Here is a 23,749-nt window from a genome sequence, read left to right on the forward strand (position 1 = left end):
AGCAGAAACCTGAACGGTGGTCATGCTGAGAAACCATGATGAAAAACAAAATCAGGTCTTTGTTGTAATTGCGGAAGATAAAGAAATTAGAGATTTAGAATGGCCTAGTTAATGTCCTGACCTAAACGTCTGTTGTGTGATATTGTGGTGGGATCTGAAACAAGAAGAGCCTGGTCAAAACCCCAGAAATGTTACTAAGCTGAAGCAGATCTACAGGGCAGCAGACTGATCAAAAGCTTCATTAAAACTTTGTTGCATTTTAATAAATGATGAATTTAACACTTATCAAGTCCAAGTGGGTAATTAACTTTTGCAAGGAGGCAATAGTATTGTAGTACTGAAAGAATTATTGAAATTTCTGTTTTTTCAACTCAAGGTATATACACACACACTAATGAGCCAAAACATTATGACAACTCTCATATGAAGTGAATGACGACAGCTGTCTCATACTAATGGTGCATGTCAAGGTCAGGGATATATACCCATAGATGACAAGCCGAATGCAAAAGATATGGGGCAAGTATAAAGACCAGAGTGACTTTGATAAATGCGAAATTGTTATGGCCAGGTGACTAGGTCAGATCATTTGTGAAATGGCAAGGCTTGTGGGATGCTCATGATCAGCTGTGGTGAGGACTTACCGACAGGGTAAGCTCTGAAGAGGAAAGACCGGGTGCACATCCCTTCATGGAAACTCAATTTCCAGATGGAAGTGTCATCTTTGAGCAGGGTAATGCACTGTGCCACAGTGCACAAATTGTTCACAAAAGGTTTGAAGAGCATGTTGAAGACTTCAAGGTGTTGCCCTGTTCTGCAAATTCCCCAAATCTCAATCCATCTGAGCATCTGTTGGATGTGTTGAAACAATAAGTCAGATTTAATGCCGCTTCACTCACAACTTGCAGAAGTTAGAGAATCTGCTGCCAGATACAATAGGACAGCTTCAGAGGTCTTGTAGAGTCAATGTCCCAGTGGGTCAGAGGTGTTTTGGCAGCACACAGAAGAGTAGCAACATATTAGCCAGGCAGTCATACTGTTTCATCTCATCACTTTAAATATTTTGGATGCATCACTGCAGGCAATCCAATGGGGTTTAAAAGAGTTCACTGCACCACATATACAGTAAAGTAAATTGGGATTTGAGTGGAAAGTTACAGTACTAGATCAGAAAAGAAAATGCATCAAAGAATAAATCTAAATATAAAACTGTCGTTAAGTAAAGACAGAAAACTGACTGAAAATATTTTTTTTATTTCAAATATATCACAAGACTTGTACAAAACACACTTTCAAAACATTTTTTTTTTTGTTTGTAGGTACAAATATCCAAGTGTGATTTTATAAATGTAATAGCAGTACTTTGAACAGATGTGATGCTGGAGATGTTGCTGTTTGAAACAGTTTGTTGGATCAGCACCTTGTTTGTTCCCAAAAAAGATAAAAATAAGAAAAAAAAAAAGAAAAATACACTAGTAATATTCTAATGCATAAAAAATTTACACATTTCAACAATTACTAAAATCTACCAGAAAAAAGCCTAATTGTATATATTAATTCTTGCATAGAATTCATCCACCGAGTAGTACTATTTAACTTCATGTGCTCTTGTGCTTAATGTTACCCTGAGTTTTTAAATATCCCAAGCCCACCATAGGGATTCTACTATTTGAGTTTGTTTCTGAGATTAGTAAAATGCAATCCAAAACACTTAACTTCATGGCTGCATCTCAACTGAATAACTCAAGGTACAAAAGATATGGTGGATCAGCATGAGGACTTAAGAAAAACACTAGAAAGACAGATTAGTGTACACCTATGATGAAATGACAGCAACACAACAAAACCTACACACTCCAGGATTGTGTGAATGGTGCTAATATTTTAAAACACAGTGCAATTCTTGAGTCTTATTTTTAGGCAAACGTTTACACGTTGTACACCGGCAAGAAAGACACACTATTATTACTTTGTTAGTGAACTTCCTTTCTAACTTTGGCTTTTGGGCATATAAAAAGTTTTAGTGTTGACAAATGATAACTGAAACAAAGGACAGGCCTAAAAATCAAGACAGCACAACTCCTGGAGAATGTGGAGCTCCACCCAGATGTACATTGAGCACACTGAAAACAGGATTTGAGCCCGAAAATCAACCATGTTTCCCCCCTTTAAAGATAGTCCATGTCTGGAGGACTACAGAAAACTGGAACAAAAATCACTGTGCTTGTTTTCTTTGTTTCCTCATTTCTTTCAATTAGTGATGTTACAAATACTTATGGGGTGGGGTGTGGAGTGGGTGTTAAGAAAATTGATTGTTTTTAAGGCTAGTGTTATACTTCTGTCCTCTTTTCTGATTTTTAAACAAGTAATAAATATTGTCACTGTATTTATCATCTTTCAACTAAAAGACGAAGCACCACTATTTATGCTATCTTTTAAAAAACACTTCGAATTTCAAAATGAAAAATTACACTTCAGATACTTTCAAACCTCCTAAAAAGAAGCACTTTTACATACATTTTTAAGAACATAATCTACAGCAAATTTATTCTTCATATACAATTTCGGTGTTACTGTAATAGTTAAGTTGTGCATTGATATTCAGTATTAACTTCATTATTCTTAAATTTATATTTAAGACCGACATAAGGAGAAACTGATTCTTATAAACATTTTCAAACAGCAGCTTATAAATTCTTGTTACACAAAAGAAAAAAAGCTATTACTACATCACTTATAAAATAATATACCTTGCATTTCTGCTTTTGCTCTGGTATATGTAAATGCAGCGAATAGTGCAAGCATATTAATTTGTAACAGTTATGGAATCTTATGAACAGTGAATGACTACAATGTTTTAGAAATCATAACGCTGCATACATAATTTTACCTTATGAACAGAAAATGTTCGTATAAGAGTTCTGAACATCATCTGGGCATATCAGTGCATCAAGGAAGATATATTAGTTTCAGATGTTATTGCTTGTAATTAGGATAAAAGGTGGAGCATTTAACATATTATTTTACACAAAATAAAGTTCTACCCAATTCTCATGTAACATGTAACAAATAAGACTATACAATGAACTATTTCGAGATATATAGTATAAAATAAACTTCAGAAGTGATCTTTGAGTTGTGCAGCATATCTGAATTAAGAGTAAAAACTCTCTTGGCTCAGGCAGTGACGACGTGTGTCACATGGCAATATAGGCATGCTTGGTCAAAATGGAAAAGTCAATGCACGACTTACAGATGTTTTACAAAAGTGTATTGATCAAGTAAGGCCACCAGGGGAAAGAAGAAATCGCTTTGTTTCACTCAAGGATGGTGCAGAGGTTACCAAGAAATTGAAAATTAACAACAGCCACTTCTCATGCGATACCTTCCATCAGAAGTTCTGAGTCAGCATCAAGCAGAACAACAATCTGAACAAACTAATCAAGAAACAAACATACATTACTCCCTCAGGACACATCTGTAAATGCTGCACTTGGTGCAAGGTGAACAATCTATTGAATGTTTCCATTACATTTTGTGTAAAAGTTCTCCCATTGATGTAGCAATAGTTACTTGGAAACTGAAAATTCAGACAAGTTGTTATGAAGTCTGCACTATTTGGACAAATTTCAGATGTCCTGAAACACACTAATCTGTCCCCAGTGTAATGTTCCATGCCCACATGCATTGCAATTTATAGTTTGTGAAGAAATACCTCATAAAGTAAACCTGTAGCCCAACAGCCTCTCCTTAAAAGCCAAGCTGCAGAACTCTTTCACAGAACTGTCACAATCACGTCTCACACTGGCAAAAACATAAAATCTAGCAATGGGAAAGCTTTTCAGATTTTTGGGTAAACTCTATTGTGCTGTATTTCATGTTGTGATTTGAAATAGATTACAGGGCAGCATTTTCAATACATTTACACCCCTCTCGTAGTTCATACTTAATTTCCACATGTAAACGTCTTATAGTGTACTTCTGTTACAATATTTCAGCCTTTGATACAATTTGCCAAAACTACCTCTGAACTTCTCTGTAACACAGAGGTGCACGGGATCAAAGCATCCCACAGAATGCCATCCAAATATGACTGACAATGTGTGGTAAACAAGGACAGCTCCCTGGGAGCTCCGTTTCACAATCGAAAAACTGTCATTGCTATAAATTAAACAAACGCACTGAAAGGAAAAAAAAAATTACAAAATCATAATCTTATATGAACAGTCTTATCAGTTCAAAGCAAAGTAATAAATACAATTACTAACCTTCACAAAAAGTGCACAATTTTATGTTCACATTAACAACAGTATTTGGCCTCTCAAAAAATTTCATAAAAAACACCACACAGGGCTTGAGATGAAGAATGGGATCTAACCTATTAATATCCTAAAGATGCCTTGAACATTTACTAAAAATTTTTGAAAAAAATCTCACATTATTGTTGGCTGTTTGTTACCAATTCACATACCCAGTTGGAGAAAAAAAAAAAAAAAAGTAAGGGCTACCGAGTTAAACAAAAGCTTGATGTGTACACAGACATTCCTGCAGAATTCTAATCAAAAACCAGAATATGTTTAAACTGAAAGATGGATAAAGTGATTGAATACATTTTTAAATAAATCTCACATTCTTATTTAGTGTTAACTAAACTATAAAGTTTAGTAAACAAGTTATTTGTCCTGTTAAAGTTGTGTTAGTTTTAAAATTAGAACTCTTAACAAAATGTGGATTTGTATTTACTCATGCAACATTTTAGCTTAACCTGTTGCAGAATTCTCTAATTAAATGATTCATTTCTTGCCAGACAAAACAAACCTACCCATTTTGTAACAGCTTTCTTTACACATCTGATTTACACATAATTTAAGTAAAGCTTTTGCTATACAAAACGATATGGCACTTATTTTTTGCATTTTCAGCACTCCACAGGAAATCCTGTATACCGTAGAATTTAAATACAACACTGGAGAAACAGCACTCACCTACTCCAAGACAAGAACCTAAAAGTAAATGTAAAATGGCACAGTCTCGGAATGTATTGCACATAAGCTATGTGACTGAAAACAAAAGGCCAGTTATATAAAAAAAAAAATGTAATGAATGTTAAAACAGCAGCCACAAGTATAAGAACCTCTGCAAAAGTCGCATCTTGACACGTGAGGTTCGTCAGAACACTGTCCTCCCATTGCTGAATTCTTGGCACCATCCTCTACCCACCACTTGACGAATTTCAATGCTCTATCTGGGTCATGCTGATAAATGACACCATCTTAGACTCTGAGTTTTCTTTATGGTTGGATTTACAATTTTCTTCTTGTTTCTCAGCAACTTGAGTGTATACCATGTCGTCTCTGGTAGTTGCTTTCTGTAAATACAAAACAGAGTTGTTGGTATTTGTTTCTAAACACAAAATTACACCTTTTCCCATACATGTTAATTTCATAACAATGCCCTATAACACATATGCCGGATGCTGTAAATGGTGGACAAAGGAATTAAGAAGAACAGCATGCTTGGAGTCTTTGTAAAAGTATGCATTTCATAAATGCAAACGATATTTATCACAGAATGAGAACTTGTTTCAATAATTGACAGAAAATGGTTTTCAATTTCTTTAGAGGAATATTGTCATTTGCACAGAGTTTTAGCATTCTTGTGGCACATTCAGGGAGAATCTAAAAGTTACCTGCTAAAGCTATCTGACCACATTGCACCAGTCTTTACACTGCCTACAAGCATCTACAAGAACCAGTTTTAAAGCACTGTTGTTTACAAGTCTTTGAATAAACTTACACCTTCACATATCTTGGAATGTTTGTACCCTTACAATCCCAACTGTAACCATAACCTAAGATCCTCAAATTCTGTTTTGCTTGCTATTCCAAGAGTAAAACATAAAAGAAGTGAAACTGAAACTACCATCAGGTTTCATGCTTCAAAAATACAAAATAATCTACCTATAGGGATACATTAATATAGCTTTTTGCTCAATTTGAGTATATATATTTATTAATACCTCAGTACATTTGCATATTACTGTTTACTTCATAATTGCCATTAAATTTCTTAGCTTTAAAATGGCATTTTTATTTTTAGTGTGTCCAGGAAGCAACTTTCCTTAGGATCGTTTTGAAAATGTTTGCACTCCCCAAAAACTCACCATCTCTGTAGAGTAAAATCTACAAGAGCAATTTTGTTAAAAATCAAAAGGCTTCTAGCATTTTACAGTGTTAAGGTAAGTATTGTTTGGAGATAATCCTCCGTCTTGCACCCTGGAACACATGCAGACAGACGAACCTCTGCGGAAGTGGTCAAATTGTGTTCAGTGACGCTTAAACAATTCAAATTAGTTGAAAACCTTAAGTCAGAATTTGATCCCATCATAATACTTTCCATATATACATATTAAATAATAATAAATATGTAAATAATAAAATCTAAGTAATTTCTTCAGAACTAGAAACACTACTTTACTAGCTTATCAACTGTTCCTAGCTTTAGTGTCAACCTATACTCAGACATAATACAAAGCCTTTTAGAGCAATAAATGGTTCATATTGTACTGTATAATTTTTTCATTATTTACAGTTTCAGGCTGGCTTGTTGCACTAGAACAGGGGTCACCAAACTTTTTTCACAGTGGGCCGGATAAATGAAAGAATGACAAGCATGGGCCGCATAATCATTCTGTTCAATACTTGCAAGCCAGAACGAAAGCTCTGGGGAAAAAAGACAAAAAACTAAGTTTAGCATTCCATGTTAATCATGGGTGAGTGGCGTGCAATGCACAAAAAACAAGTACACTTAACATATTTATTTACTAAAATGTTATCAAAGAAGGCGACATTAGCAAAAAGATAGTTACATCAGACCTAGTGTGCACATATCCGAACCTCACAAACTAAGCAGCAAAAAAGATTAGTGAGATTTGTGAAACTGACGTTTGGCTTTCAAGATATCATCAATGTTTGGTTTGGAATTGCTGCATCCAATCAAGAGAATTGCTTTCAAATGTTCATCAGTCAATCTCGTTCGATGTGTTGACTTCACATACTTAATTTTTGAAAATGTTTGTTTACAGACATAAGTTGTTCCAAACACTGATGCTATAGCAGCGGCAAATTTCTTCAATTTCGGAAACTCAACATCAGGTAAGCAGCGGTAAAATTCAACAAGTTTTCCTTCTCTGTGCTTCTCTTTCAACAAACCATTTGCTTGCAAATCAATGAGCTCCAACTGTAGTTCAACTGGCACATCATCAAGGTTACAATTAAACGGATTCTGGAACAGAAGAATGTCACTCTCAATTCTGTCGAGATCTGAAAATCTCTCCAAAAAATGCTTCTTCAAGTCACGAATAATCTTTTTCGGAAAATCGAGGTTGACATCTTCAGCGATTGTAGCGCAAAACTCTTTGAAACAGTTAAAATGAGAGAAGTTTTCTCCTTCCAGTTGTTCTTCAAACAATGACAGCTTTCTCTCGAAATCCTTTGATGATTCTGTAGAGATCACAGACGAGGTTATCCTTTCCCTGAAGTTTAAGTTCAGTTCATTCATGTGGGATATGATGTCGACCAAAAATGACAACTTTGACAGCCAGGTAGGATCCTGACAGCTGTGGATCAGCTCTATCTTTTTCAGTGAGAAAAACATCTATTTCGTTTCGGAGCTTGTAAAAACTAAACAGGACTTTACCGCAACTGAACCACCTCACTGCTGTGTGATAAGGCAAGTCACAGAAATCAGAATCAATTTCTTCAAGAAAGGCCTGGAACTGACGGTGATTAAGTGCATGTCCCCAAATGAAGTTCACAGCAGAAACGACTGGTTTCATCCATCCATCCTCTTCCGCTTATCCGAGGTCGGGTCGCGGGGGCAGCAGCTTGAGCAGAGATGCCCAGACTTCCCTCTCCCCGGCCACTTCTTCTAGCTCTTCCGGGGGAATCCCAAGGCGTTCCCAGGCCAGCCGGGAGACATAGTCCTTCCAGCGTGTCCTGGGTCTTCCCCGGGGCCTCCTCCCGGTTGGACGTGCCCGGAACACCTCACCAGGGAGGCGACCAGGAGGCATCCTGATCAGATGCCCGAGCCACCTCATCTGACTCCTCTCGATGCGGAGGAGCAGCGGCTCTACTCTGAGCCCCTCCCGGATGATTGAGCTTCTCACCCTATCTTTAAGGGAGAGCCCAGACACCCTGCGGAGAAAACTCATTTCAGCCGCTTGTATTCGTGATCTCGTTCTTTCGGTCACTACCCATAGCTCATGACCATAGGTGAGGGTAGGAACATAGATCGACTGGTAAATTGAGAGCTTTGCCTTATGGCTCAGCTCCTTTTTCACCACGACAGACCGATGCAGAGCCCGCATCACTGCGGACGCCGCACCGATCCGCCTGTCGATCTCACGCTCCATTCTTCCCTCACTCGTGAACAAGACCCCGAGATACTTGAACTCCTCCACTTGGGGCAGGATCTCGCTCCCAACCCTGAGAGGGCACTCCACCCTTTTCCGGCTGAGGACCATGGTCTCGGATTTGGAGGTGCTGATTCCCATCCCAGCCGCTTCACACTCAGCTGCGAACCAATCCAGAGAGAGCTGAAGATCACGGCCTGATGAAGCAAACAGGACATCATCATCTGCAAAAAGCAGTGACCCAATCCTGAGTCCACCAAGCCGGACGCCCTCAACACCCTGGCTGCGCCTAGAAATTCTGTCCATAAAAGTTATGAACAGAATCGGTGACAAAGGGCAGCCCTGGCGGAGTCCAACTCTCACTGGAAATGGGTTCGACTTACTGCCGGCAATGCGGACCAAGCTCTGACACCGATCGTACAGGGACCGAACAGCTCTTATCAGGGGGTCCGGTACCCCATACTCTTGGAGCACCCCCCACAGGATTCCCCAAGAGAGGGTGGACTCAAGCGACGACTGTATTTTTATTAGTGAATCATTGATGCATGCCCTAAATGTCTTTGTGTCTGTGTCAGATATGAGTGCAAGAAAAAAAGTTGTCCATAATTATTGTGTACAATGGCAACTTTAATTCAAAAAGCACAGAATTCATCAGAAGTCTGCATCTTAAGGGCCTGCTATAAATTTGGCAAATGATGTCTGAAGATTTACATCCACAGTACTGACAACTGACCAAACAAAACATGGTACATGCTAGAGCCAATTTTCTCAATAGGTAAATCTGACAGTTTAATTTCACTGCATATGTCATGTTTTAAGCAATGTCAATGAAATAAATAAATAATGAAATAAATACAGAAATAACCAACTAAAAATACATTTCTTAAAACACTAGGGGGCTCTGCTCCCTGCTCGCTTCGCTCGCCAACCCCCGTGCGGGGGCTATGTGCTAGCCACTTCTTGTCTCTGCCACTCACGTATGGGGAAGCAGATGTACAATTTAAACAAATTATTATTTTCATGGGAATTGTTACATATGCATAATTAACCTTACTATTTTACATTACAGCGAGTAATTAACCATAGTAAAAAATAGTAAAACGTAATAAATTGAAAGAAAATTGTTTCATATTGTGTTATATGTTTTTGTTCTGTTTGGCTTTGAAATTAACACACAAATACTTTTAAAACTTACACTTTTACTGTAAAGCTTCAGTAAAAACATTATTTGGAATTAACTTTTCGTCAATATCACTTTGACTTTTTGTGACGATGCGGGTTCGCTCCACGCTCCCATCGGCCGTCCAGAAGCCCTGAACCCAACACCGTCGGCAATGTCACTGATGAACATGGCAGTGAGGCACAACAATTCAGCAAGGGGATGGTGCAAAAGTGTCAAGTGCTTTTATTAAAAATCAACAAAACAAGTGTTCAAATAAAAGTGCAGTGTCTCTCAAAAATCTTCAATAAATAAATAATCCATAAAAACGAGGGATGAGTGGAGGTTAAAAAACAATAGAAAAAATCTTTAAAAAAATGAGGTTAAAACAATGGCTGGAAGCAGTCTTTTAAAACAAAGCCCGGTGCCTTCTTTTATTGGTGACTCCCCTGTTTCTCCCATCCAGGCTATGCACCAGGGGAGTCACCCTACATGCAGCTGACCTTTTTCACAGTACTGGTCTGGTGGCCTACTGATCCCTGGCTCTGGTTCTGCTCACCCAGACCAAGACTTAGGCTCCCCAGCAACCAGGACGCTCACACTGGCTCTTCCACTTCCCAAGTCTCTGATTCCCGCTGCCTTCGCTGCGGCAAGCCAACCTTCTCCTGGTCACTCCTGCTCCAAACAAGTGTTCAGCAGGAGCGACCACTACCGTCAGCCCTCGGGTGCCAGCCAAACACCCCACTCGGGCTTGCCTCTCTCCATTAACCTCCGTTCTTTTTTTCTCTCTTTTTTTTTTCTGTTCCCCCTACTAGCCACCTCTCGCTTCTATATATCACGGGGACGTGGATCAGCTGTGTCAATCAGCAGCTCCCGGGAACAATTACGAATGCGGACGAATCCTCACCTGTGCCCTTAAGTGAGAACCGCCCGCATTACAAATTCCCCAGGAACCATTCGGCCACACACCACCACGCCCCCTTGCTAAGCCGTGCGCCGATTATTTATTTTAAAAAGTGGCCCCGTTAACTTGAGCTGTGAACCCGCTACACCACAATTTTGATTCTGTGTTTGGAGTTACATCTCTAATAAATAAACCAACTTTTTCGAATGTTTGTCCCTGTGATTTGTTAATTGTCATACCAAAAGCTATTCTAACGGGAAACGGTAAACATTTTAATATGAATGGCATATCAAGATCTCCTTTGGTGCCTAGTGCTTTCCACAGAAGATGTACAACATTACCTTTCTTGTCGCCTGTTAAAATTTTCCATGTCAGAATTGTTCGACCAATTTTGAATACTACTAATCTTGTCCTATTGCATAGCCCATCACTCATACATAAATTACATAATAACATTAGGATACATCCTTCTTTCAACATTAATTTGGCCAGTGGAAGACTGACGGTGTTAATGGTTGCAGATATTTTACAGGATATTGTAAATTGATGTTTTCATCTTCTGCACAATCACCACCAACTGTTTTAGCACAGTCTATTGCTACGCATTTAACCAATTTGCCATGTAACCGATCGACAATTTTCGCATAAATTAGTTTGACTTCATCGTTTCTCGGTGCTAGGATTGCCCGTATACTCATTTCTTCTGTTGATAACCCTTCGGGATGAAATTCTTCATTAAGATGTGGACATATTAAGTCTTCTTTTATTGGTTAAAGTGAGGAAAACATAAAAATTTATAAGAGCTGAGAGAGCAGGAACTGTATCTGACAAAAGCATTTACACGAATGAGAGGTGAGAGGACCGTGGGCGTGGGCCGTTACCCATAAATGGTTGAGAGGAGGGCGGGACTTGAAAAAATCTCTTGGAAATAGTCTTGACACGTCTCAAGATTTTTTTTTTTTTTTTTTTATAATAGAGAGATTTAATTATTTAAGCTCAAATATAACTGCAATACATTTTTTTTTTTGCAGTTTAATATTTTCCAACATATTCCTCCATACGGTAACAATTTCTGCAGCACTTGATTGAGGTTAGAAATTGGTTTTATCTCCCTCTCCATTGTTGCTGTATCACAATGTCTCTAAAGTCTGTTCATTTAACTTTTTGATAGGTTTAATTTCTAATTAATTATTTAACTATTCTAATTAACTTTTTTTTTATTTTTTAATTAATGCTACTTTTCATTTATCTTTTTGACAGCAAATATTTGGATGAGCACACACCCCTAAATTAATACACATAAAACTTTAATTAGTGCCAGCACAACTAATAATTTTTTGGTTGTAAAATAACTCACCTTCTGCTGTCGTGAACGGAGTAACAAGATGATTAGAATGCACAACATTAGAACTCCAAGTCCAACAATTATCAGTGGAAAGTTTGTTACAATGGTGGCAATGAGCAGCAGTGTCCTTATATTTTGAGCAGATTTATCATCAATGATAACACTCTGTAACACCAAAAAAAGGTTGAATTATTACTTTGCAGAAGCATGGAATTAAAAAGAATGCCATTAATAAATCAGACCACTTCATAATATGGATAAAACATAGCTAAATATTGCAAATTATTTTGTTTTTTGAGAAAATGAAATGTTAAGGAAATGTCAAATAATAAATTGACTAAAATAGCATTAACAATTTTTTTAAAGGAAAAATTTCTAAACATCTTAAAAAAACAAAACAAAACATAACTCTCAAGCAAAGAACCACACTTGATACATGAATTCCCATGATGTGAATGTTTATTTTACAATTGTTTCTCAGTGCATACATACTCTACCTAATGAATGTATCACTATATGTATGAATAACATTAACAGCATGAACTGTACCTCATAATAAACTTGGTCATCAATGCCACATTCTTACCTCATTTATGAACATAATGGGGAATATTGTTTGATTCAAAAGTTTGGTTTGCCTAAAGAGAGATTTAGGAAAAAAAAAATGGTCAAAAAGTAAAGCATATTGTTTTAGCAAGCTTAATGCCACTTCAGTTCAATAATATATTTCTTGTTTCATTTTTGCTAAAACTGACACATACACAAAGCTGACTCTTGGAAAATTGCTAAGACAGTTAGAATATTAGTACTTGATATGCATAACAAGAACACTTTCATGGAATGACTAATATAATATATTCAACTTTTTGAGTTTTATTAGCATGCTTGCCATTTTTAAATACTATTCACAAGTGCTTGAGAAAATATAAGCTTTCTAAAGGAAAGTCAACAGAATAATTTTTTCTCAATCATCACAATCAAATAATAATTTGTTATTAATTAGATGAATAGTATATACATATTGTTAACAATATATATATATATATATATATATATATATATATATATATAAAAAATCACCCATTGCCACATTTGTAGTGAAAACAAAACCGGGTCTAAATCAGGAGAATATACAAAAAAATAAAAAATTCAAATAAACCAAAGTGGAGGAAGCAATATGTTAAAATCATAAGTCAAAAGTAGCAAAGAAACCATTAAAAGTCTTTTAAAACTTATCCACCATCTTGGACATTGCCATGCCATGCAGCATTGACCTAAATATTGTTGTTATGAGGATGTCATTAACTAGCAATGTCTGGGTCAAACCCCTTAACAATGCACCACCACACCAACTGGAAACTGACACAAAATGGTGGCAACAATAAAAAAAACAAAATGGTGTTGTGATTAGTGTTGGATCGGTACTATAATTTTGACTTTGGTATCGATATGGGGTTTTTGGATCCAAGTACTGGCACCAAAACAGAACTGACGCAAATAAAAATTAACTCCCCAACCACCAAACTGGGTTGTACACTTGCTAGCCTATCTGGTGCACCACACAAACATGTGTTGCGCCTGTTGTCCTGCAAAAACACACGCCTTTTTACTTTACTACAAGCCATAATTTTCTTTGAATTCCCAAGTGCACTGAAATTTTTTGTTCCCCACAGTGTTTGTAGCATGTCCAAGAGAGGGGTGTGGTGGTTTGTCCACCACAGAGTCTACAGCATGTCTATGGGGAGGGAGTGATTTTAAGGAGTTGTCCCACACTGAGGCAACATCCACACTACAGTGTTTTGATTTAAAAACTGAATTTTAAATGAAAATGTCCTCTATACATACTAGAGCTTTCAAAATTATTTTCAAAAGGATCCCTGTCCATAATGAAACACTGGGCATGCACGCATCAGCAGCACTCTGCAAAGGGACTGTGTAGTGAAAATCACGGGATTTATTGTAAAACTATAGTGACCAGTGAATAATTTGCCTTTTACGCATGTATAAAGCATTCAAATTTTACAAAATGCAATTTAGATGCCTACAGGTAAGCAGTGCAACAAGCACCATGGAAAGCTACTCTTCTAATGTTTTTCTCCTTTGTAAATTTAGCACAGCAGTCTTTTCACTTCACAAGTTTATCTGTCAGTTCCTTCTCTCTAACCCTTTCTTATACATGGTCTTCATTTTCAGTCTTACCAAACTGAATGTTTAACAGGTTGTGCAATGGGAGTTGGGGAAAACGTATATTTTTGTGCCACAAAAAAAAAAGCTCTCTATGTGTTAATGGCGTTTTTTCACATACTGCTGCAATAAAATGTATAATAAATAGCCTCAGGCATATCACTCAACACAGAATTCACTCTTGGATGAACTGTTTTAATTTTAGTACACTATCATGTGGCTACCCATCACAAACAATCATAACCCACGGTTTAAGAAACACTGCTCTAGTGCATGTAAACGTGCTGGGTAGGGTTCTCCTCTGTGGAGTCTACCGTATGTCAGAGAGAGAAAGCACAAGGTCTCTCACAACTACTGTTCATTTCTAGTGCCGAAATTCCTCATAAGCCCTGTTTTTTTTACACACACACACACACACAAAATGAACAATAAAAAATTAAAAGTTTAATAAATAAAATAAATCAAAAGGCAAAAATATATCTAAAATTATCAAAACACAGCACAAGACATTGGCTCATAACAACTACTTGCTTTGGCTTGGGCCGACACAATTATGAAAATATATTAACAAGTCAGAGTATTTCAGCAACTTTCACAGTAATTTGAATGTTGCATCCAGCATGACAGGAGCATTTCCTGCTGCCTGCATCCTAACTGGCTGTGGTGTTGGTACCTATCATACTGCCTAAAACTGTAAAGTTTAACTTAAAATGATAATTTAGATTGAGTTTGTGTAAAAATTGAAGGAAAAAAAAAAGATTTTAAATACTTCAAATATTTTTGTCTTGCAACTTTATTACAACTGTGACACTAAAATTATGTTTAGCGCCTCAAAGTAATACTTGTAGTAAACAAAACAGCTGCAAAAATGTTTTAAACAATATTAACAGTAAAATTTGCATAAATCAGAAGGAAAAACATATGCATTTCATACTTACGGGAAGGCATCATACTTGTCCAATATAATATTCAACTGTGCTCTTTTACATCCTCTAACAGGAAACCCTGTAAGCTGAAATAAAATGATAACCAGTAAGTGAAGAAGCTTTCTGTGCACTGCTAAGTTGCTTTAAAATCTGCTCCTTTTGGCATCATTTATAGCATATTAAAAATATATATTATTGCTTCGAGGAACAATATCTTGCAAAACTGAATATGCAATTAAATTAATTTACATAAATGAAAATTGACATAGATGTTAATGAGTCATTGGTTCCTATGTGTTAAAAGATTTATATTTAGGTTAACTATCTCAGCAGCTAAGATCAAGTATTACTAAGTTATTACTAAGTTGGTTCTGCGAGTTTGCTTTGAGCATTTTGGGTGCTGCATTGATGTCAGGAGAAAATATACTATATTCCTTAGGATTTCGACTTTCTATAAATTACTACTTTTACTATCTAGCAGTTAATTTTTTTGCCAGTGCTTTGTTCACACAACACCACTTGCTATTAGATTGACTCAGGAGTATATTCCATTCCATATTATATAGTTCAGTGGGTAATCTACTAAAATACTCCTTTGAGAATCTTCTCCTTTGGAGGACCAAATTTTGTTTTTATCCTCTGGTACTATGTCAACAGTAGGATCTCAGCATTGTTATATTTCTTAAGCATATCCATAAAGGAACACTGAGGTGATTTTAGTCAATCAAAGCTGGTAACAGATGATCTGCTGTGGCGACCCATAACAAGAGTAGCTGAAAGAAGATGAAGAAAGTGTGGTTTGCCAGTTCAATTCCAGTCATCTTTTCAAACCAACAGTATAGGAACAAAGTGTGTAAGGTACACCTCACCTATAATTGTGGAGTAAATAATGCAATATAACTACCTGTGGTTATGACTGCTGAAATAAGAAATGTAACTTTGCCTGTTTGCAATTTCAGTCAAATTAAAATCACTCTGCTTAATGCCCATTCTTTAAACAAGAAGGCTGAAGTTATAAGTGAGTTTATCATTGACAATTCTGTGAACATTTTGGGCATTACTGGGACATGGTGAATTTTTTCACTTAAAACTGCTCAGCCTGGTTATTTCTAAATGGGTAAACCATGATCCTCTGGATGTGTTGGTTGCTTAGCTGATATATAGTACAATAAGCTTTTAATCAAGGAAATTCCGAGTCACAATGTCATCTCATTTGTATATTTAGCTTTTAATGTTTGTGTCCAAGTCAGCTATCATTTATTGTTTTATTATATTTATCTCCAAAGCTCTTCTCCCTGTTTTGATCTGAACTGAGCTACTTGCATTTTTTTGTCTGAGTTTCATGTTATAGTGTTTGGGATTTTAACATTCATATTGATTCTTACAATTGCACTCTTGAAATTGGTTAATTTTCTTACTCACAATCAAGGTCATATTTTAGATTTAGTTTGTGTTTCAGAACATAATGTTACAGGTATAACTGATATTGATTTAGGTGTTTTCTATCACATCCTCTTAGATGCTCATCTCACTCTGACCATGGCTAAATTTAAACATTCTAGTTTGTTTAGAAACATTAAATCAAAAAGTCCATTTGATGTTATGCTTAAAACTTCTGGGGCACCTGTCCTAGGGTGACCTAATCTTTCAACCTCTGATCTAATTACAATGTAATTTATCTTCCACTATGGACACTAGCTCCCACTTTTTGCCCATTCTTTTCTTTGGTATAATGATAATCTCCAGTCCATGAAAATCCAGGGACGCCATCTTGAGTTGTTTTTTTTTTTTTTTAAGAGCACACCAACAACTCTGCAAGAATATCCAACAATTCAAAATTAATTGAATCTGGAAACAGAAACCCAAAATGTTAAGCTCGTGATAAATCTACCACTTTCTTCAGTCTTGAACTTTGTTTAAAATTCTTATATTTCTTTATGGACAAAATATATGTTTCTTAATTTTAAATTAAATAGGGCAAACAAAACCTGAGGTTTATAAATCATTTTCTCAAATTTCCCTGTTTAATAATAAGCAAGTTACTTGTTTCTCTTCATTAGCAAAGTGAATAATAGTTGTGACCCATCTTTATCTCTTATGGAGCACATGCCTACATCACTTATAAAATAATGTTTAAATGTATTCTGTCCTCTTAAAACAAATATAATTAAAAGTTCCCTATCTTCAGGATTTGAACATTTTGTTCTGAAATCTGCTGCTGTTAGACCTGTTTGAAAGTTGGCCTAAATCCACATTGCTTAGCTAATTACAGGCCCAGTTCTCAACTTCCCTTTCTTTCCAAAGTTCTGGAACATTTGGTGGCTGTACAGGGGCAGCATATAAATGCTCTGTTCATCCAGTCTGGATTTCACTCTGGTCACAGTTCTGGTAAAGGTGACTAATGATCTGTGGATGAATGCTGATTCGCAGGCAATGATCAAGCTTGTTTTGATGGAACTCAGTGCTGATTTGGACACAGTCTGTCATACAATACTGCTTGCACATTTACAGTCATTCCTGTGTATTAGTGGCACTGTTTTAGATGGATTTAGGTCTTTTTAATGAACAGGTAGCAGTTTGTTGTAATGGGAGTTCACAAAACTCTAGTGGCACCTGTTATTTTGGATGTGCAACAAGGCTCAATATTGAGGTCTCTACTATTTAAGATTTATCAGCTTCCTTAATATAAAATAATTTGTGCACATGGCCGGGACCTATCACTGCTATGCTGATAATACCCGGGTATATGTATAGACATCTATCTACATTCCTTCCACATCATGCTCTTATTGCTTGTCTGAGTAATGTCAAGTTATGGCTCACAAACAATTTTTCAAAATTATATAGTGAAAAAACTTGAATACTTTTGATTGTAAATAAGTCTCAGTTGGCCAAGATTGATCATTTTAGATTATTAGTTGATAGCAATCCTGGTTCAGTCTTCAGCTATAGTTAGAAGTCTGAGTGTTGCATTTGATTCCTCTCTGTCATTTGTTCCACATGTTAATAACTTAGTTAAAATGTCCTTTTACTATTTAAGGAATTTAGCCCAACTTCAACCATCTTTGACCTTAGCAGATGCCAAGTGTTTAGTTCCTGTTAGGGTAAAATCTAAGAGGAGCAAAAGGTATGTAGAAATGTATGTCTTTATAGACCCTAGAACTACAGCCACAATCTGGAATGAAAACCTTCAGAGACGGGTAAACCTTTAAGGAAGAACGACTCAAGTATTCCTCCAAACAATAAGTCACTGTGATAATGAGTCAAGAATGCTAACTAATAGTACTATTTTATCAGATTTGCAAGTCTATGCACTCAATGATAATGCATATATTGACTTCACAAAGTGTATATGCAGGTCTCTAATCCAGTGGACAAAGAAAACATTCCACAACAGGAGGACATTGCAAAGGGAACATATTGAAGAAGTACCGTATGTCTTGCATTTATAGATTAAGAAGTTTATCTATTAATAGGCATCAACAACCTCCAAACCCTCACAAAACACAGTGGTAAGCTGTCTAAACATATACAATAGTTAATTGTGTGTAAATAACAGAAACACAAGAAATGTTGTATCAACAGTACAATACATATTTTCTAGAGCGGAGAAAGAGGAAACGTTGCAAGACGACATCGAATTCACCTGAATTAAAAGGACCCTCTAAGGGGTAGTGTAGTTTTAGTAAGAGAGAGAGTGGTTGGGAGCATGCACTGATACACTGCATTACTGCACCCACCACATGATGAACCACCTTAGGATCCCAAATTAGCAGCCAAGTGCAGTTATGCAACAGGTGACTCCTAAGCGCCACACTAGTTTGAATGGAATGGAACAGTGTGACTTTTTTTTACAGTGGCTGGAATGCCAAGTCTTGCCATGCACCCCTGAGTTTTCCGTGCAAGTTGGAAGACCTCCTTGTAGGGCTGGATGTAGGTTAACATTATACCCTGGACAGAGCTATTGCAGGTTTTAGTAAGGTAAAACAATTACTATAAAAAAAATTAAGAAAAGGGTCAGAGATATAGTAGAACTCCCTGTAATTATTGGACAATAGACACACAAGTTCACAGGGAGAGTGCAGGTTTAGAGGAGATAATTATGGGGACAAGAGCACAATATGTTCCACAGGAGATGCAAGACTTAGACAACCTGGCAGCTAGCCTCCCTCCTACATGAGGGTGGTGGGAAATGGATTAGAGTATTTGTATATGTACAGTAACTAAATTGGAATAAGGGATGGTCAAAAGATAACAAAGTCAGACTTAAAGTGACACCAAAAAATTCACTTGGGGTGTGTTGGGGATGTGGTCAACCAGGACATATTGAAAGGAATTGTTCAATGAAACCATGTCAGAAAGGTTGTAATCAGTCAGCTCAGAACAGGAGACAGTTATTCCAAAACTGGAACCAACAAACCCGTGGTTCCAGTTTAATCAGGAAATCTAGGGCTGCCCAGAGAGTCCTAACTTGGGAAGGAGGACAGTCAGCTTAAGTGAGGCAGTACCTTGGCATTGTTTCCAGTTGTAGACACAGACTAAATGTAGTGCCAGGAGATGTTTAATGTCTTTGTACCAATCCTTAAATTAGTGTGTATCTATTTCTATTTCATATATCTGATTTGTTTTAATAATTCTAAGTTTGTGTCTTCTGAAACTCTGTACAATAAAGTTGGACCCTACAGAGAGAAAAGATATTGGTCCTTATAAATTAAATTCAAATGGAAGATGCACAAATTACCCACAAAGGTGGAGTCTACCACAAACTATGTGGCCTCCTGTGAGGAGAAAGTATAGTTTATTAAATCAAATTTTGTAGTTACAAAGGAGATATAAATACTTTCATAATCTGATTAATATTTTTAATTTTGTGGAAGAATTTTGACATTCTTCAATTTTAGATGACGCACAAAACTAAAGCTAAAGTGAATCTCTTTTTAATATTACCATGTAGTTACCTGAAAATCCTATTTGCAATTCAAAATTCAAGACAACCAAAGATTTTACATTCAATCTGTCACATACAGATTTGAGAAAAGGCAGGAAGCCAGAGTAAAAATTTTTAAATGTATAATCTCATTAATGGCAAATATGATATCTTGGGACTGATTAACTTTACTCTGAAATGTATCGAGCATATAAGATAATGATGTTACAGTTAAAATGTAAGAAGATAAGAAAAGATAAGCATCAACCAGTTTTTTACATTAAATAGCAAGAATGGGATTTTTTCTTTTTAATTTTGCTATGATGTTTTTAATGGTGTGTTATGTATATGGCCTGTGTGTTTTCCTTCAAAATATTAATTGATAATTGCTCAGCACTTTCTTTTCCCTTTTCCCCAGACATTTACTTCTGTGATTATAATCATTTTTGGATATAACAGAGATGCTTTCTAGGAGCTAAATATAAAGAGAGGCAATAAGGATTTATTAATATAAAAAACATACTGGGTTAACATCCAGGTATGTTTCATGGTCCTCCTTGTTGGGATGCATCCCCTCAATGGCATCTATATATTTCTGATCAGCCTGGAAAAAGTGTGGAAAGGACACAACCACTGGAGCATCTGCAAAGTAAGAAACAAGTCAAGATTAAATATCCACTGTAAAAATTTTCTGCGAATGTATTATACAAGTAATTGTGTAACTGTTGATATGTTTAGGGGATTTGTAAACCAGGACTCGTGCAATATGTCACCATTACCTTGCACATATGTTTAAAAAACAAAAAGTAATTCACAGCCAGATCACTTCAATACAATCTTGAAATGTTGAATTTTTATTATTTAGCTTTTATGTCAAAGGAGAGACAACAAAGATCTGATCTTACATCTGTTTTCACGGTACATGGCACTAGCAAGCAAGTCAGTTGATTTCCAGGGAACACATGCTGCAAAGGTTCATAAATAATGGCTCACTTTTATATTGTAACATACTGAAACACTTTAATAGACATAAAAGATTTCAGACCATCTCTGTTAAAATGAGCTACATAAAAATATTAACAATAGTAGAAAGACAAAAATATTAACAATAGCAAAAAGATGTAATAAAAATACCTTGACCCCTTTTACTTTGTTCTTAGGTCACTTTATTAATGAAGTAATGTCTAAATCTTCTAATTTAAGCTTTTGATTCAGTTATAAAAGCTTAAAGAGATTAAAGTAAAACATGAAAAATAAAAACATGGCCACATACACACACGTAATAAATACATTAATCAATATTGGATTATAAGTCTTCAACTTATTTTCTCCATCTTTTGGTAACATCTTAGAGGAAGGAAGGTGCTAAAGCTGTGGGAAAAAAACCTCAGTAATCCACCAAATCTTGTTCAGACAAAAGGAAGAACATGCAAACTCCACACTGGTACAATGAATAAGCTATGGATTATACTCCAAAGAGTTGTGAGATAGTATACCTAACTACTCTGCCATTGTGTTGATGCTAAGAGCCTTCAACAAATAAACTGCAAGGACAAATATTCTCATTAACTTGCAGTAGGCATAGGTGATGTCTCCTTAAATAACGTGCTCCCAAAGAGTCAGGAATATAGCACATATATATCAAATTAGCAAAAAAAGCAATCTTCTTAAATTTCTCATGAACAATTTAAAAGTGGGTGACAAAATAACATAATAGTGTTCATTCGTTGGTCAAGAGTCCTGCTTTCAGCTCAAAAAGTCATTGCCATGAGGCTTTAGGTTTACCATTTATGATGTGCGCTAATATTTCCGGAAGTATATATTTAAAAATATTTTAGCAAAAAAAAAAAAAAAAAAGTGTTTTATGGATTGTTCCACTGATCTTAGCACTGTTTCATAGGAGGGGTGCTTGTGTTTTCCGGTTAGTTTATCCTCAACTTCTAGTGGGGTGTTCACATATTTTGAACATACAACTGGATAACAGACATGGATTATGAGATATGAGAGACGGTAGATTTTTTTCTCTTTTTTCATGGACAATTTTATACATAGTTTGCCTTTGTAGAGCATTGGGTAATATTGGATTGTACTATATCATAAACTTTTCTCCCCATTCTGCATGAAAAAATCAAATTTAATTTTTTTTTTCCTCGGGCTAAGCTACAAACTACAGGGGTTATGTACCATATAAAAATATTTTTGGGTAAATTATTCCTATAAAGCTGAATCAGCTAATAAAGTATATAACTTATTCTTTTTCATGACTTACTAAATCACGCAGTGTAAATTAAGAGAATAAAACAGCACATCTGCATTACAACAGTCTCCTTAGTCAGCATATAAAGTTCATTCCCCTTTGACATTAAAGAAATATGAAAAAGGAAGATAATCATAAACTATCACAAGACAAAAAGGTACAGTATTTACCATTTCTGCAAACGCTGACTTTTAACACCCCAGCTCCTAAGCATGCTCCAGAAGGAACACAGAATCCAGCATTTGAAGGGTTCACTTCTGGTGCTGCCAAAACCTCAGAAGGGGGTGCAAACCGGTAGGCAGGTATTCCTTTTACCTCTACATCCTTTTCAAAGGCTATGTAAATGGACCTGTAAATGGATATATATTACAGTGCTTACTCACTCTTAATTAAACAATATCCTACTAATTAGTAGGGGGGACATTATTTTATTACTAGATTACTGTAGATTAATACTGGTTCAGACTGCCTGAAAGAGATACACTACTACCAAATTAAGGGCAAGCAAAATTGGAGAAGTTAATATCATACATATACAAATTTTCAAACTCTCTAAATTCAATGCAGTGTATTTCAAGCTTGCTAAAAATAACATTCCATTATGCTTATTTTACTTTTTAGATTATCCCATTAATTAGATCAGAAGTACATTAAACTTTATTCAAACACATAGTGACAGGGTTTGAAGTACACAGTATTACATATGAAAAATTGTATTATTTTAAAATTTGAAATTAGTCAAACTTTAAAAGCAAGTTATTTACAGTATGCATGCACAAATCACATGATGAATTATGCAACAAAGTTGTCATCAACATTACTGACAACCTGCATTTTAATTATATAATGTACAATATTTTCTGAAGAAAGTATAAAGTGAAGCAGCTTTGGTTACATACATTAATCTGTTAGATACAAAACCGCACAGGATCCATCAATTAAAAGTAAAAAATGAGATGTGTGGAAATTGTATAAAAACTGAAAAATTGCCACAACACAATTATTGTCACTATTTTGAAAGATTCAAATTTGTTTGACTGGATAAATAAGATTCCCAATACAGTAAATCATACATGCCTGCAATACATTGCCAGAACTCACATGACACGACTAACAACAAATGATGGCTTTGTTCCCTATTGACAATGACAACTGCCTGAGACCATCAGAAAAATTATCACCAAACATAAAAATTGAAAAGGGTACAAGGCCATCTCCAGAGACCTTGTCTTCCTTTTTCCACAGTTAACTATGTTGTTATGAAGTTTGGGGTTAATGGAATTATCAAAGCCTATCAGGAAATGGTCAAAGTTGTCTTTGAAGGTTGGTGCAAACTGTTGAAACATTCGATGAGCTTAAAGCTGACCTAACCCATACCATACCTGTATGCACTACACAAAATTAAGAAGGGTTTTATGAGCAATGACCAAGGAGTACTCTACTATTAAAAAAACAGCATAAAAAGCCATGGCAAATCTTCACCCAAATTTACCTTGTAAAACCAAAATACTTCAAGGAAAACATTCTGTGGACTGATACAAACAAAACAAACATTCTGGCAATAAAGACCAGGAATATTTTTATAGGCCATGAAATGAAGTCTGTAAGAAAAACCAGCACCTTAACTATAATTA

At 35.9% G+C, this 23,749-nt stretch overlaps 1 protein-coding gene across 2 annotated transcripts in view; it reads right to left on the reverse strand.

Moving 5' to 3' along the window:
• Window positions 1-1,234: 1,234 nt before the first annotated feature.
• scarb2a (scavenger receptor class B, member 2a) overlaps window positions 1,235-23,749 on the reverse strand; it is an 86,295-nt gene continuing 63,780 nt past the window's right edge. Inside the window, exons 7-12 of one of the 2 annotated variants that reach the window (XM_028802313.2) lie at window positions 22,286-22,464; window positions 20,382-20,500; window positions 14,944-15,017; window positions 12,408-12,459; window positions 11,834-11,986; window positions 1,235-5,368 (exon numbers count right to left, since the gene is read on the reverse strand). In XM_028802313.2, coding sequence (XP_028658146.1) covers window positions 5,234-5,368; window positions 11,834-11,986; window positions 12,408-12,459; window positions 14,944-15,017; window positions 20,382-20,500; window positions 22,286-22,464 — 712 coding nt within the window. In that variant the 3' untranslated portion in view covers window positions 1,235-5,233. Of the gene's footprint in view, window positions 5,369-5,411; window positions 6,723-11,833; window positions 11,987-12,407; window positions 12,460-14,943; window positions 15,018-20,381; window positions 20,501-22,285; window positions 22,465-23,749 lie in introns of those variants that run through there. The other variant, XM_051927789.1, reaches the window with a different exon arrangement.

Source organism: Erpetoichthys calabaricus, chromosome 5 (genome assembly GCF_900747795.2).
Source record: "Erpetoichthys calabaricus chromosome 5, fErpCal1.3, whole genome shotgun sequence".
NCBI lineage: Eukaryota > Metazoa > Chordata > Cladistia > Polypteriformes > Polypteridae > Erpetoichthys > Erpetoichthys calabaricus.